Raw genomic sequence first — 11,038 nt, forward strand, 5'->3', positions numbered from 1 at the left:
CATTGCAGCATTGCCCTCTGATTTCGCCTTTCAGAGGTTAAATGCCCCAGAATTCTAGCATAAAAACAGATCCAAAGGAAGAAACACCCAACCTCTCTGTAGGGCGTTGGTAAAATTCAAATTTCCATCCCTATAATACCTTGGAAATTCTGGCCCACCTTAGCATATTATAGTAGAGAAATGCCCTACTTTAAGATGACTGACATCAAGAGACTCCTCAAAATAGGGATATAGAATACAGGACGTCTACAGGATAAAGCTACTCCAGTCTTCCCCCAAATCCCCCCTTTGGTGTGGTATCAGCTGAGAAGACGAGACAAAGGATGTGGCTCCCACAGCTGGGCAACACACCCCTGACTGCAGCCTGAGCTGCAACAATGAAAACTAGAAGGCAGGCATTTTGGACTCACATACACACACATACACACAGAAGGAGAGGGAGTGGGAGAGGTTTCTCTGCAGTTGTAACACACGCCAGCACGCAGCTGCCTGGCTGGTTCTGTGAAACGCCAGCAATCGACACCAATGGCTGTGCAACACCAGTTCAACCTCCACCCTTGATGCTCTGACAGGAGTCTGAGTCTTTCTCCTTCTGGTGATGCAAGAATACAAGAGCCCCATTACAAGGCCGGCTTATCACAGCTCATCACAAATGGGCGTGTACCCCCCCCTCCCCCAACCCCCACCTCTCCTTTCCTCTTCTCCCTCTCACTCTCCTCTGCACCAGCCTGCAACATGAACAGAAGCCCATGTCTGAAGTCTGCAGGGGACACATTTTATCCCGCACATGAAAATAAATGGGGCCCTTTGAGGAAATAATGAGCTGAAGCACAAAGAATGGGAAATTATTTTATAGAAATCACTTTTTTTCTATTATTTGCCAGTTAATAATCAGGAGACAATATGATTGAGCTATAATATCATTAGGATGCTCTTAAGTATGTTACTAAAAACACTGCATTAAAATGGCAAGGAAAGCTCATTGACAATGAGACTACTGTTCAATAGACTCCCACATCAATGATCAATTAGGCCCAGAATAAATCCATGACAGGAAGGGCTGAACACATTCTTGTCAAAATGGCTATAACGTGATTTTCATCGCTTCACTGAAATGGAAAAAAGTAAGATACATATAGGGGTTGTGAATATGCTATAAAGCACATTAATGCAATGTAATAATGATATGCTGCCAAGGCACATTTGAAAATGATCAAAATGATCGGGTCACTATAAACTCGCAGCTCTGCGCTGCAGACAGCAGACAGTCCCTGCAGAAGCATTACAGTGATTTTTTAAGGGCGAGCCGGCTCGACACACGCATGGATACCCTCAACAAAGAAGATGCAGGACACCTTTAAGAAAACGCCTTTATCTCCCTGCCTCACTGTCACTGTGGCGGCCACTCATGCCATTTCGTCGTGCGCATTTTTTTTTTTCATCGGCTTCCTGCGGTCAAGTCTGACAATAGAAAAGACAAATAACAAGCCCGGAGTCGTGCTGGGGGCAGCGATATAGACAACAGTATGTTTAAGATACATCGACGCGGTGATTGAAAAATTGCAATCCCGGAGATTTGCAACAGCAGGCATCAAAGTTCCTATAGCCAATGAGGCATAAATAACTCCTTTACTCACTGTGATCTTTGGGATGTTCTTTTTTCCTTGATAAGACATTTTTCGTTCGGTTCCACCTTCAAAATCAAGCTTTAAAAAACGGTATTCCCTCTTTACGGATGCTGCAGCGGCCCTCGCCTGGATGGGAGCTTCAGGGAATGGTCGCCCCTCTGTCTGTGCGATGTAAAGTGCCTCGCAGAGTGCTATAGGAGCGTCTCTGGTCCAGTCACCCGGCCCCTCCCTCAATAGGCTCAATTGGAAAGAGGCGGTGTGACAATCTTTCCACTGGAGGGCGCAGTGGAGCAGCTGGTGATCAGTCTGCAGCCACCATCCAGTTGTCTGCATGACTGAGCTGTCGCACATTCTTCCTCGCACATATACAGCACATATCAAATTATATTAGTGATTATTAACCGGAGGTCATTCTTCTCTCATAAACATCAAGTTGACCTGAATTAGCTGGTTTACAAATTCACACCCATGTTCTCTCTGTGTATCTCTTGCCAAAGTCACTCAAGAGATGAACTGTTAGCCATTAGATTAGAATAAATTGCACTGTACTGTATAGGCAAAAGGAAGCAGCAAAAGCAAGACTCTCTAATCCAGGGAGAGTACAAACAAATCCAATTATATGAATAAATTCCAGGTCACATTTTCTGTTTAAATAGAAATATTATATTATATTCGAGTAGGTTAGAGTGTAAATCTTTACCAGTTATTACCTACAAGATTGTGTGGTTTTGTTTTTGTGAACACAGAGGAGGGGCAAAATGGTGGAGCAGCTGTCACAGAGCCTGTCCACCACATTACACACCCCACATGTCTACTCCCCACGACACACACACACACACACACACACACACACACACACACACACAGAGACTCTCTCCCTCTCTGCATGTCCCCACCCAGCCATGTGTCTCTATTGTTTGGACTTAAAGTGGACCCCCCCACCCCCCTCACGCCATCACCCCCACCCCACACACACACACACACACACACACACACACACACTCACCCTCCACTCCACCAGCACTCCCCTCCTCAGCACTAATGCACTCATACCGGCGTGCACGTGACTGACATGTGCATGTGTATAAATTATAAACTGAAAAAAATCATAGTCACATTCAGTAGATACTCTTCATAGCTTCCAAGAAGAAAAACGTAGATTAACAGCACAGAAGATTTGAAGTTAAATGTTTAAAGGCTTTATTTGTATAATTATGTGTACGCTTCATTTAACAATTCAAAGAAATTATGGGCCGCAATGAAAAAAAAATCATCATCTATGTGGTTAATGTCATACGCCGATCATCTCAACATATAAGATGCAGATAGGCCGATCTATTTAGGCCTATACAAGGTGGTCTTATAAAGATGATTAAAAAAAAGATTTTTTTTTTTAATTTTGGAGGAAAACACTTTCTTTGTATTTAGATGTCAAAACAAACAAAACGAAACAAAAAATCTCAATAAATTGCTCCATGTTACTTACAGGACAACTAACAACACTACTACTAATAAAGGTTTTAACTGTCATATATGCTCATAATTGAGGGATGAGTCATTTAAAGAGGATTAAAAAAGGGAATCATTTCATAATTAGTTCATGTTGTGTGTCTCATAGCAAAAATCTACAAGTGTTGATGCTTGAACTGCATGCTTGTGTAACACGTTGGCCAGTTTACTACATTTATTTTCAAAATATCTCATCCTCTAAACATTTTAGTGTAGCATCTCACCATGAACATCTCTCCACAAGCACAATTTTTTTATACTGGGTTAGGAAATAAATGTTTTTGAAATAGATTTGGTTGTTAAAAGGACACAGCTCCTGCATACTGACATGTCCTTTCATGGCAGTGAGGGAGTAAGGCATTACCTCAGCATTCCCAGGGCCTTGGAGAATGCATCAACAACGCACTTGAAGTTTGCAGACCTGCTACTTCTGCAGACCACATTAACCAGCTGACACTGACAGACAGGCAGGGGGGCGGACAGATCAAGGATGCAGAAGAGACTCTGTCGGGTCATCGAAGCCGTACCAGCGGGCTTGCTACCTTGGTGGCCTCAAATGGAAAAGAGAACTGATAAACTTTCACCAGCATTCATATTAAGAGACACCATTAACCTATACCCATCAGCATGATCATGTTTCGTGCTCTCGCTAATGTGTCATCACTTAATGCCAAAGGATACAGGATGAATTTAGGAAGGACACCGGTGACAGTGAATTCGATGCTTATGAGATTTAGTTTATGACTTCCTCTGGGTGAGAACAACAACATACACACCATCACAAGGATCACGTTTGGTTAATGGGGCAAATCTTAGTGGGATTAAAAGGGAACTTCAGCAATTTTGTGATACATTTCCATAAAGTTGAGGGATTTAAAAAAAAAAAAAAAAGATGGTCAACATCAAAGCAGCAGAGGTGAAGCTCCAAAAACACTCGATCCTACATTTCCCATAATGCAACTCGACAACTCCCTTTGTTGTACTGAGTTACACACCCTTTTTTTTTTTTTTTTTTATAATCCTGACACTCCAGTATGTAACACAGTCTTTCTGAACTGTCTCTGAATCACGATTATAGTTGAATGTTTTACCTACTGCACCTTTAATAATTGACCTGTGGGATACTGTCATAATTTACATTGCACCTTACACCCGTGCATATGGACAAGCTTAAACATATCAGCGCATAGGTGCGCCTGTACTGTATGTGTGTGTCAGTGTGGATGTAAGTGTGTAAAGTGCCTCTCCCAGTCTGACTTCCACCCTGCAGAACAACAAAGAGGAGAAGGGAAGCGGGGGTGGAGGGGTTGGGGGGTTCATCCCTAAAACAGGCCAACCAGGCATCTGGCTGGCCACTCCCCATTATTCACTTCATTACAGCAGCTGATTACCCTAATTAGCTCACCAGACAGGAAGAAACCAGTAACATATACAAATATGATCATTATTGTTTACCATTACTACATCCACCAAAGCTTATTCAATATAGACAATTACTTTGCTATAGCCATAAGATAACCATGCATTAACCCCTGACAACCAACAGACTGCAGCTTTATAATGACATTCTGAATGAGATGAAATGGCATTGAAACTGGGAAAAGAGACACTGGCTTTTCCACTTATCATTAGTTTGCATGTTGAGCCTGACTGGCTTCCAGAGTGTACTAAATAATATCAGAAGAGTAAGCATGCCCTATCTCTGCTGTCAGTCTGATGTCCTCACACAGTTTCTACACCAAGCAAAAAAAACAAAAACAAAACACACACACACAGCCTAACTCTTGTCTGTTGAATTCTGCTGAATCATCTGGTTACCTCAGGAGGTGCAATATTGCAGTTCAGCATCAGGCCACAAGGAGGAAATTGGCTGCCAGCCACACTGAAGATGTCTACCTTCATGCTTAGGGGAAAAACTTAATTTTTATACCATAATGGACTGTGACAGTAAAGGCTGTAAAAGGCAGGATACAGTTTATATTTAGAATTCAGAAGAGACAAATCAAAATGTATTGTGAGGATTCAAATGCAGATAGATGGAGATAGGTTGGTGAGGGTGTGCGTGCCAAAGAGTCTGCTGTCTGGCAGAGAATCAATGACAGCACAAAAATCACTGATGCATAAATGATGAGGACAAACCGTTCAACCACAACAGTGAGAAAAGTAAGGTAAAAAAGTATTTTCAAGAAAACTTTTCTCATTTCTACCATAGATAATTTATCAGTATTCCCAAGTCTCCAGTGAATCCAACAGAGGGAGATAAGAGATCTGCCACGACAGCAGACTGTTTTGTTTTACCTTCACTGTGCCCTTAGACTCAGATCGAGCAGTATTTCAGTTGTGGGAACAGTAAAGGGGGACTGGCATCAAAGGGCAACACAATACATGACAGAGCATCTAGACATTCAAATGAATTTACTTTAAGTGATTATCTAGAAATTTTCCAATTAAGATTCTAAAAATTCCAAGAGCTCTTGGTGGGAAAATGTATGATACTGCTTTTTCATTGGTATCCTCTAAAGCAATACACACCATTTAGCGGCACAATTACAGCAAACGCAATCAATGCTGCCGGTGATCTCAGACCAGAGCTGACGTCAGGCTGATAATAACTTTATGCATTTAAGCATATTAAATTTTACTTGATTCTGTTTGACTCTAATCTATGACATTGGATAATTTGATAATGTTTTAACTCTTCCCTGCTCCCTCACATTTGAACTTTATTGCCTTAAATCATTACTTTTGATTTCTCTTTTTGGAAAACACATCTTCTGCAGCAAAAATGAAAAAGAAAGACTTGAGAACGGATCATTTGGTTTTTTGTGTTTGTCATTGTGACAGTCGGCTTCACTTTGCTCTGGTGCTGAACATTTCAAACCCTGCCTCTCTCTGTGCCTCTCTCTCCATGGTGCTGAAACATTAAAGCCCAGCCTCTCCTTGAATGTCTCACCGTGGTGCCACACACATGACATCATCAAAACATTCTGATCACTGAGGACACCTATGATTTCTAGCAACAACAGGCCTTCTTCTACTGCCGACAGTCTATGATTTCTAGCAACAACAGGCCTTTTTTCACTGAAGACAGTTTGACGTAAGGAAAGCACAGGTCTAAATAATAAAATGAATGATGGTTTAATTCCATTTAGCTGCTTCAGTTTCAGGATCCTGGTATCGTGCATGCTGGCTCACTGTCACACTGTGATGGCAAATGACTGTGTGTTTCCATCCACTACTGTTATACGAATAAAAGGAGTGAGTGGCCCTAATTCTCCATTAAACTGTTGCAGAAGAAGAATGCAATGATGTAATGAAAAGAGAACCAGCCACGGTGGAAAACAAAGTTAAAAAACATAATGGAAAAATGACATTTATGTTTCGCTCCACACAGATCTGATGTTTTCATCTGCTGCCATTTTTCATCTCTTCAGTGGACAATAAAAAATAAATAAATGAAAAAAAAGGATTATTTTGACATATATTAAGGTTGCGATATGAGTCACGCTTTCAGTTGGAATGGCCATTTTTGCATTTCATTGTTACTGCAAAAAATAAAATAAAAAAATGATAATGATATGATTTTTGTTGGGGCTGGTAACAAACAAGCCTGTTCCCTTACGTGTGGAGAATATGATTTGTATTGCTGTAACACTATGATGCTTCATTTATGGTATGTTGTGACACATTATACCTTTATCAAAAGAAGAAAAAGAAAAAAAAGAAAGAAAAAAGCAGCTCCTTTGATTTGGATATTGCACTTGGCCATATTGCAATTTTGATAACATTTAGATGAATTGTTCAGACCTAGTGGACACCTCAGTCACATGCTTCATGTAGATCATGATTTATTCAGTAAGTCTGTTTCTATTGTCACACTGATCTGAACTTTTCCACCTAAGTCAAGCGTAAACATTTTTTTTGTGTGATATATGAAGTATTTTTTTTACCTCTTTGGAAGAAAAATGTCAGGCAAGTAAAATGGCAAGTATGACAATTTTTTCAGTAATTAATGAGACAGCACACTGTACTGAACCACACTGAACTTGATGGGACTTTCTGTTGCTAATGATAGAAAGGCTAATTCTGCTACCACCACATGCACCACTAGATCTACCTGTATGACCCCTTCTCAGCCATATATAATCAGCTCTTACATGATAGCAATTGAACAAAATCACCTATACCAACACTCACCATGAACATTTTTAGCAACCACCTGAAAACCCCCTAGATTGCTCATGCAAAAGGAGGCACTATGTGATTATTAGCTGTTCTGATTCTTTTATGCCACTGAGATGCACATGCTATAGATGTTTTTTTTTTCCAAACCGTACGTACTGCAGGTTTTAAAGTAAGAAAGATATTTCTCAATTACAGTTGGTGTGTGTTACACTTCTAACCTGTGTGGTATGAAACAACAAAATATAAAACTGAATTTAGTTGTCCAACTACTTGTGACTTCACTCCTCTCTACTAGGGCTACACTATGTCACCGGCTTGCATTTGAGCTTGTTGTTTTAATGGACCTACAGTTGTCACAAAAATAGCAGGTCAATATGTTGCTGAATGTGTGGGCACAACACTTGTTGCACTTTCTCTGCAGCCAAATATTTAGCATCATGGTCGCCAGCTCTGTGGTTTCACTTAAACAGAAGTAATGTCTGCAGAGGCCCAGGGTTGTAGCGATGACAGAAATTTTCATTGGTCCAGCCTTGAGGCTTTCCAGTCTGTGGCCTTGGTTACTTGAGTTTTTTTGTTTTTTTTCTTCATTACATTGTCTTAATACATTGGCTGAGTTCCCCTGCAGTATTCTTCAAGGGTTTAAGAATAATAGTAGCCAAACAAACGTTGTTGAATGTTGGCTGTGGGTGGTAAGACTCGTTTCCCAGCCATTTTGGCAGACTGTGTGTATTTTTTAAATTCACTGAGAAATTGAATTTGCTCCTTACTCCACTCATGGCTGTTAACTATTTGTTTCATACTATTCGAAGCCCCATGATTAAGATACTGTATCTGTTCTGCAATGCTGTTAAATCATCTCTACAGTTTTTTCAGGAAGTTTTATCATCATAATCAGTTAGGCCATTTAGGGATGTGGCAGAATGAAACATCCAAAGCCAAGATGAAGTACAGACTTTATTAAGGTGTGGCCCACAGCCTGACAGCGTCAGTGTCAGTGGGAGTTCATTAGTAAGTTAATTGTGTTTGTATAACTAGAAGGCTGTGAGCCTATAGGCTACTGAGGTCGTTTCCATTTTTAGCTCACAAATCTTATTTCTTTTCTTATATCTTATATTTCATATCTGCTCTGCAATTAACCATCATAAAACATCACTTATTAAATAAATAAGGAACCAGGAAGGAGAAAGTAAAACTAACAGGCACAACAGTGACACACAGTGAGGAAACCAGCCCTGTCATTTACACATGCTGCAGCCAGTCACGCAAAAGTTAAAAAAAGTCCCCTTACCTCCTCATCTCCCAGGTTCTGCAACACTTCTTTAGCACCGCTGGTTCTTATCTCAACCTGAGCTGAGTCTTTCCCTCGTTGCCTGCTTGCAGCGGGACTTCCAACACCAGAGGAGCTCCTGCTGTCACTCGCCGGGCTCCTCGCCTCCCGACCGGTCTCTCGTTTCGCGGTCCTCGGGGTGCGGGAGCCCCTCTGGCCGACGCTCAGGGCATCAAAGTCTATGGTTTTACTCTCAAACGCGCCCTCGACGCTGCAAAACAAGCCGCCGTATTTCTGCCGGGGGACCTGGTTGGCCGTGCCGGGTCGGGCGAGATAAACCGGCAGGTCGTCCTCTGCCATGTCCCAGTTTCCCCTGCGCTCTGCCATGGTGGAGCCCTGCACAAAGTGACCGAGAAAGACGGTGAAACTAGTGCTCAAGTGGTGTGTGCCTGCTAGTGTGAGTGTGCGTGTGTGTGTGTGTGTATGTGTGTGTGTGTGTGTGTGTGTGTGTGTGTCGTGCTGCGAGGAAGCCAGGGCAGACAGGCAGGCAGGAGTTGAGTTAAAGCCAGAGGTGGCACTGTAGTGGCGGTGGCGCCAGATGCAAAGAAAGCTTATGGTTTTATGTCAGATATTTCTTTTTATAAATAAGTTTCATTGATTGGATTGTGGTCTTGGGTCTTTTTGTTTTGAGTTAGTTTTTTAAATCAGCCAGTGAGATTAACTAAGTGGACACAGGTGCGTGAGTGTGAAAGGAGCTGTCCTTTTCAGCACCACTTAAGACGCGACACGCGCACCCACCACGCTCACCACCCCCACCCACCACCCCCCTCTGGCTTGGCGAAAACACTTCACCTCAAAGTAGGATAAAAGCTGGTGCTTCTTCGTGTCTGTATGTGTATGTGTGTGTGTGTTGTGTGTGTGTGTGTGTGTGTGTGTGTGTGTGTGTGTGTGTGTCAGAGCCTTCTGCAGCAACACCCTGGGGTGATTACTCTACGCCAGCACAAATGAGACAGGATCGTGTCAGCACCGCGGGAGACAAGCAGCTTTCAGGCTAGAGGGTCTCAAACTGAGAGACTGCTGAGTCAAGGGAGCTACAAAAGGGGGTAAGCAGGAGTCAACGCCGTCACTCAGTCAACAGGAGGGCAATTATGTAACGGGCCCATATATCAGCATGTTTCACAAGTCTGAAAACAAGCCTGTACAAACCAGTTAAAGTCTGAAAAACTTACATCTGCCTTGAACTACACTGAACCGCAGCCAATGTACCTTATCTTCCTAAGACTAATGAGCCTTCATGAGAAGGAATCCCATTAAAATTATAATTCACTGCCTTCTTATCTGCCAAAATTCCACTTATCAAAAACAGAATTGTTGTTTTTGATAAATAAAAAAGTGGAAAAAAATAAAATAATGGCAGCTCAGTCCTGAACAGCATACAGTCTTGAACGGTACACAGCATGGCTTTGGTTCAGCTCATAGGTGGAGGGCCGGGGTGGAAATTTTTCATCAGGTGGATTAGAAATAACATGTGGCTGCCTTCAGAGATCCCATTGAAGTTCAAAGTGTGTGTGTGTGTGTGTGTGTGTGAGAGAGAGAGAGAGAGAGAGAGAGAGAGAGAAAGAGAAAGATAGCACACAGTCCACAGAGATGAGAAAGAGTCTCAAGGTCAGTCACACTGTCGGCTGCAGTGAAGTCAAACAGGGCCTGTCCTCAAGTCTCATCTAACAGGTTGTCATCAATGTTTTTCAGGCAGGGAGCCACTGCAGTCACGCCAGCATCCAGTGTTTTTTCTTTTTTTTCCTGTTGAACCCCTGTCAAACCAAAGAAAAAAACAAACACAAACTCATGCATGGCAACCAAACTTAAACTTTTTAAATCCGTGACCCTGATGATGAAAAGTGAGTATGTTTCTAAGCAAGAGGAGAACATCTATTTGAACATCTCTTATCCTTTTGCTAATATATGCTAGAATGAAGGAAATGACTGCTAGACATTAAATACAGGATCACGCAGATTACAAAACTCAAAATGAGAAGGAAGATTCTTCCATACATGTTCTTTTGTTGTTATCTTATTTCATAGCAGCTGACCCTTGCAATATCTGCAGATCAGAGAAAAAGCATGGGAAGGAAAAGAAAAAGAAACCATCACGCACTAAATTCTGAAAAGACGGCTTTGTGGAGATTTTTTTTTGTCATGGGACTGAAGCTGGGTAAAATATGATAAGTTGCTCTTATTTCCACACATTCCTTGCTGAATACCACTGTCGCAGTTCCTGTGGCTCCGTTGGCATCTAGTAAAGCAACTTGTCAGGCCAGCAGAAATTTCCACTCACATGAATGTGATTAAAGCATCAAGGCTTGTGAAGATGCCAGGAGTCCACTGAAAGTTCCCGCCTCTGTAATTCTATGGTAACTTAGTGAGTCTCAGTGTTTTCTGGGGGTGTCTG

At 41.9% G+C, this 11,038-nt stretch overlaps 1 protein-coding gene across 3 annotated transcripts in view; it reads right to left on the reverse strand.

The window, feature by feature from the left end:
- dpysl3 (dihydropyrimidinase like 3) overlaps positions 1 to 8,991 on the reverse strand; it is a 42,110-nt gene extending 33,119 nt beyond the window's left edge. For 2 of the 3 annotated variants that reach the window (XM_056396829.1, XM_056396828.1), the window contains exon 1: positions 8,611 to 8,991. In XM_056396829.1, the coding sequence (XP_056252804.1) occupies positions 8,611 to 8,976 (366 nt within the window). In that variant the 5' untranslated portion in view covers positions 8,977 to 8,991. Of the gene's footprint in view, positions 1 to 1,637; positions 1,828 to 8,610 lie in introns of those variants that run through there. The other variant, XM_056396830.1, reaches the window with a different exon arrangement.
- Between the last annotated feature and the right edge of the window lie 2,047 nt (positions 8,992 to 11,038).

This window comes from Seriola aureovittata, chromosome 15, assembly GCF_021018895.1.
Source record: "Seriola aureovittata isolate HTS-2021-v1 ecotype China chromosome 15, ASM2101889v1, whole genome shotgun sequence".
NCBI lineage: Eukaryota > Metazoa > Chordata > Actinopteri > Carangiformes > Carangidae > Seriola > Seriola aureovittata.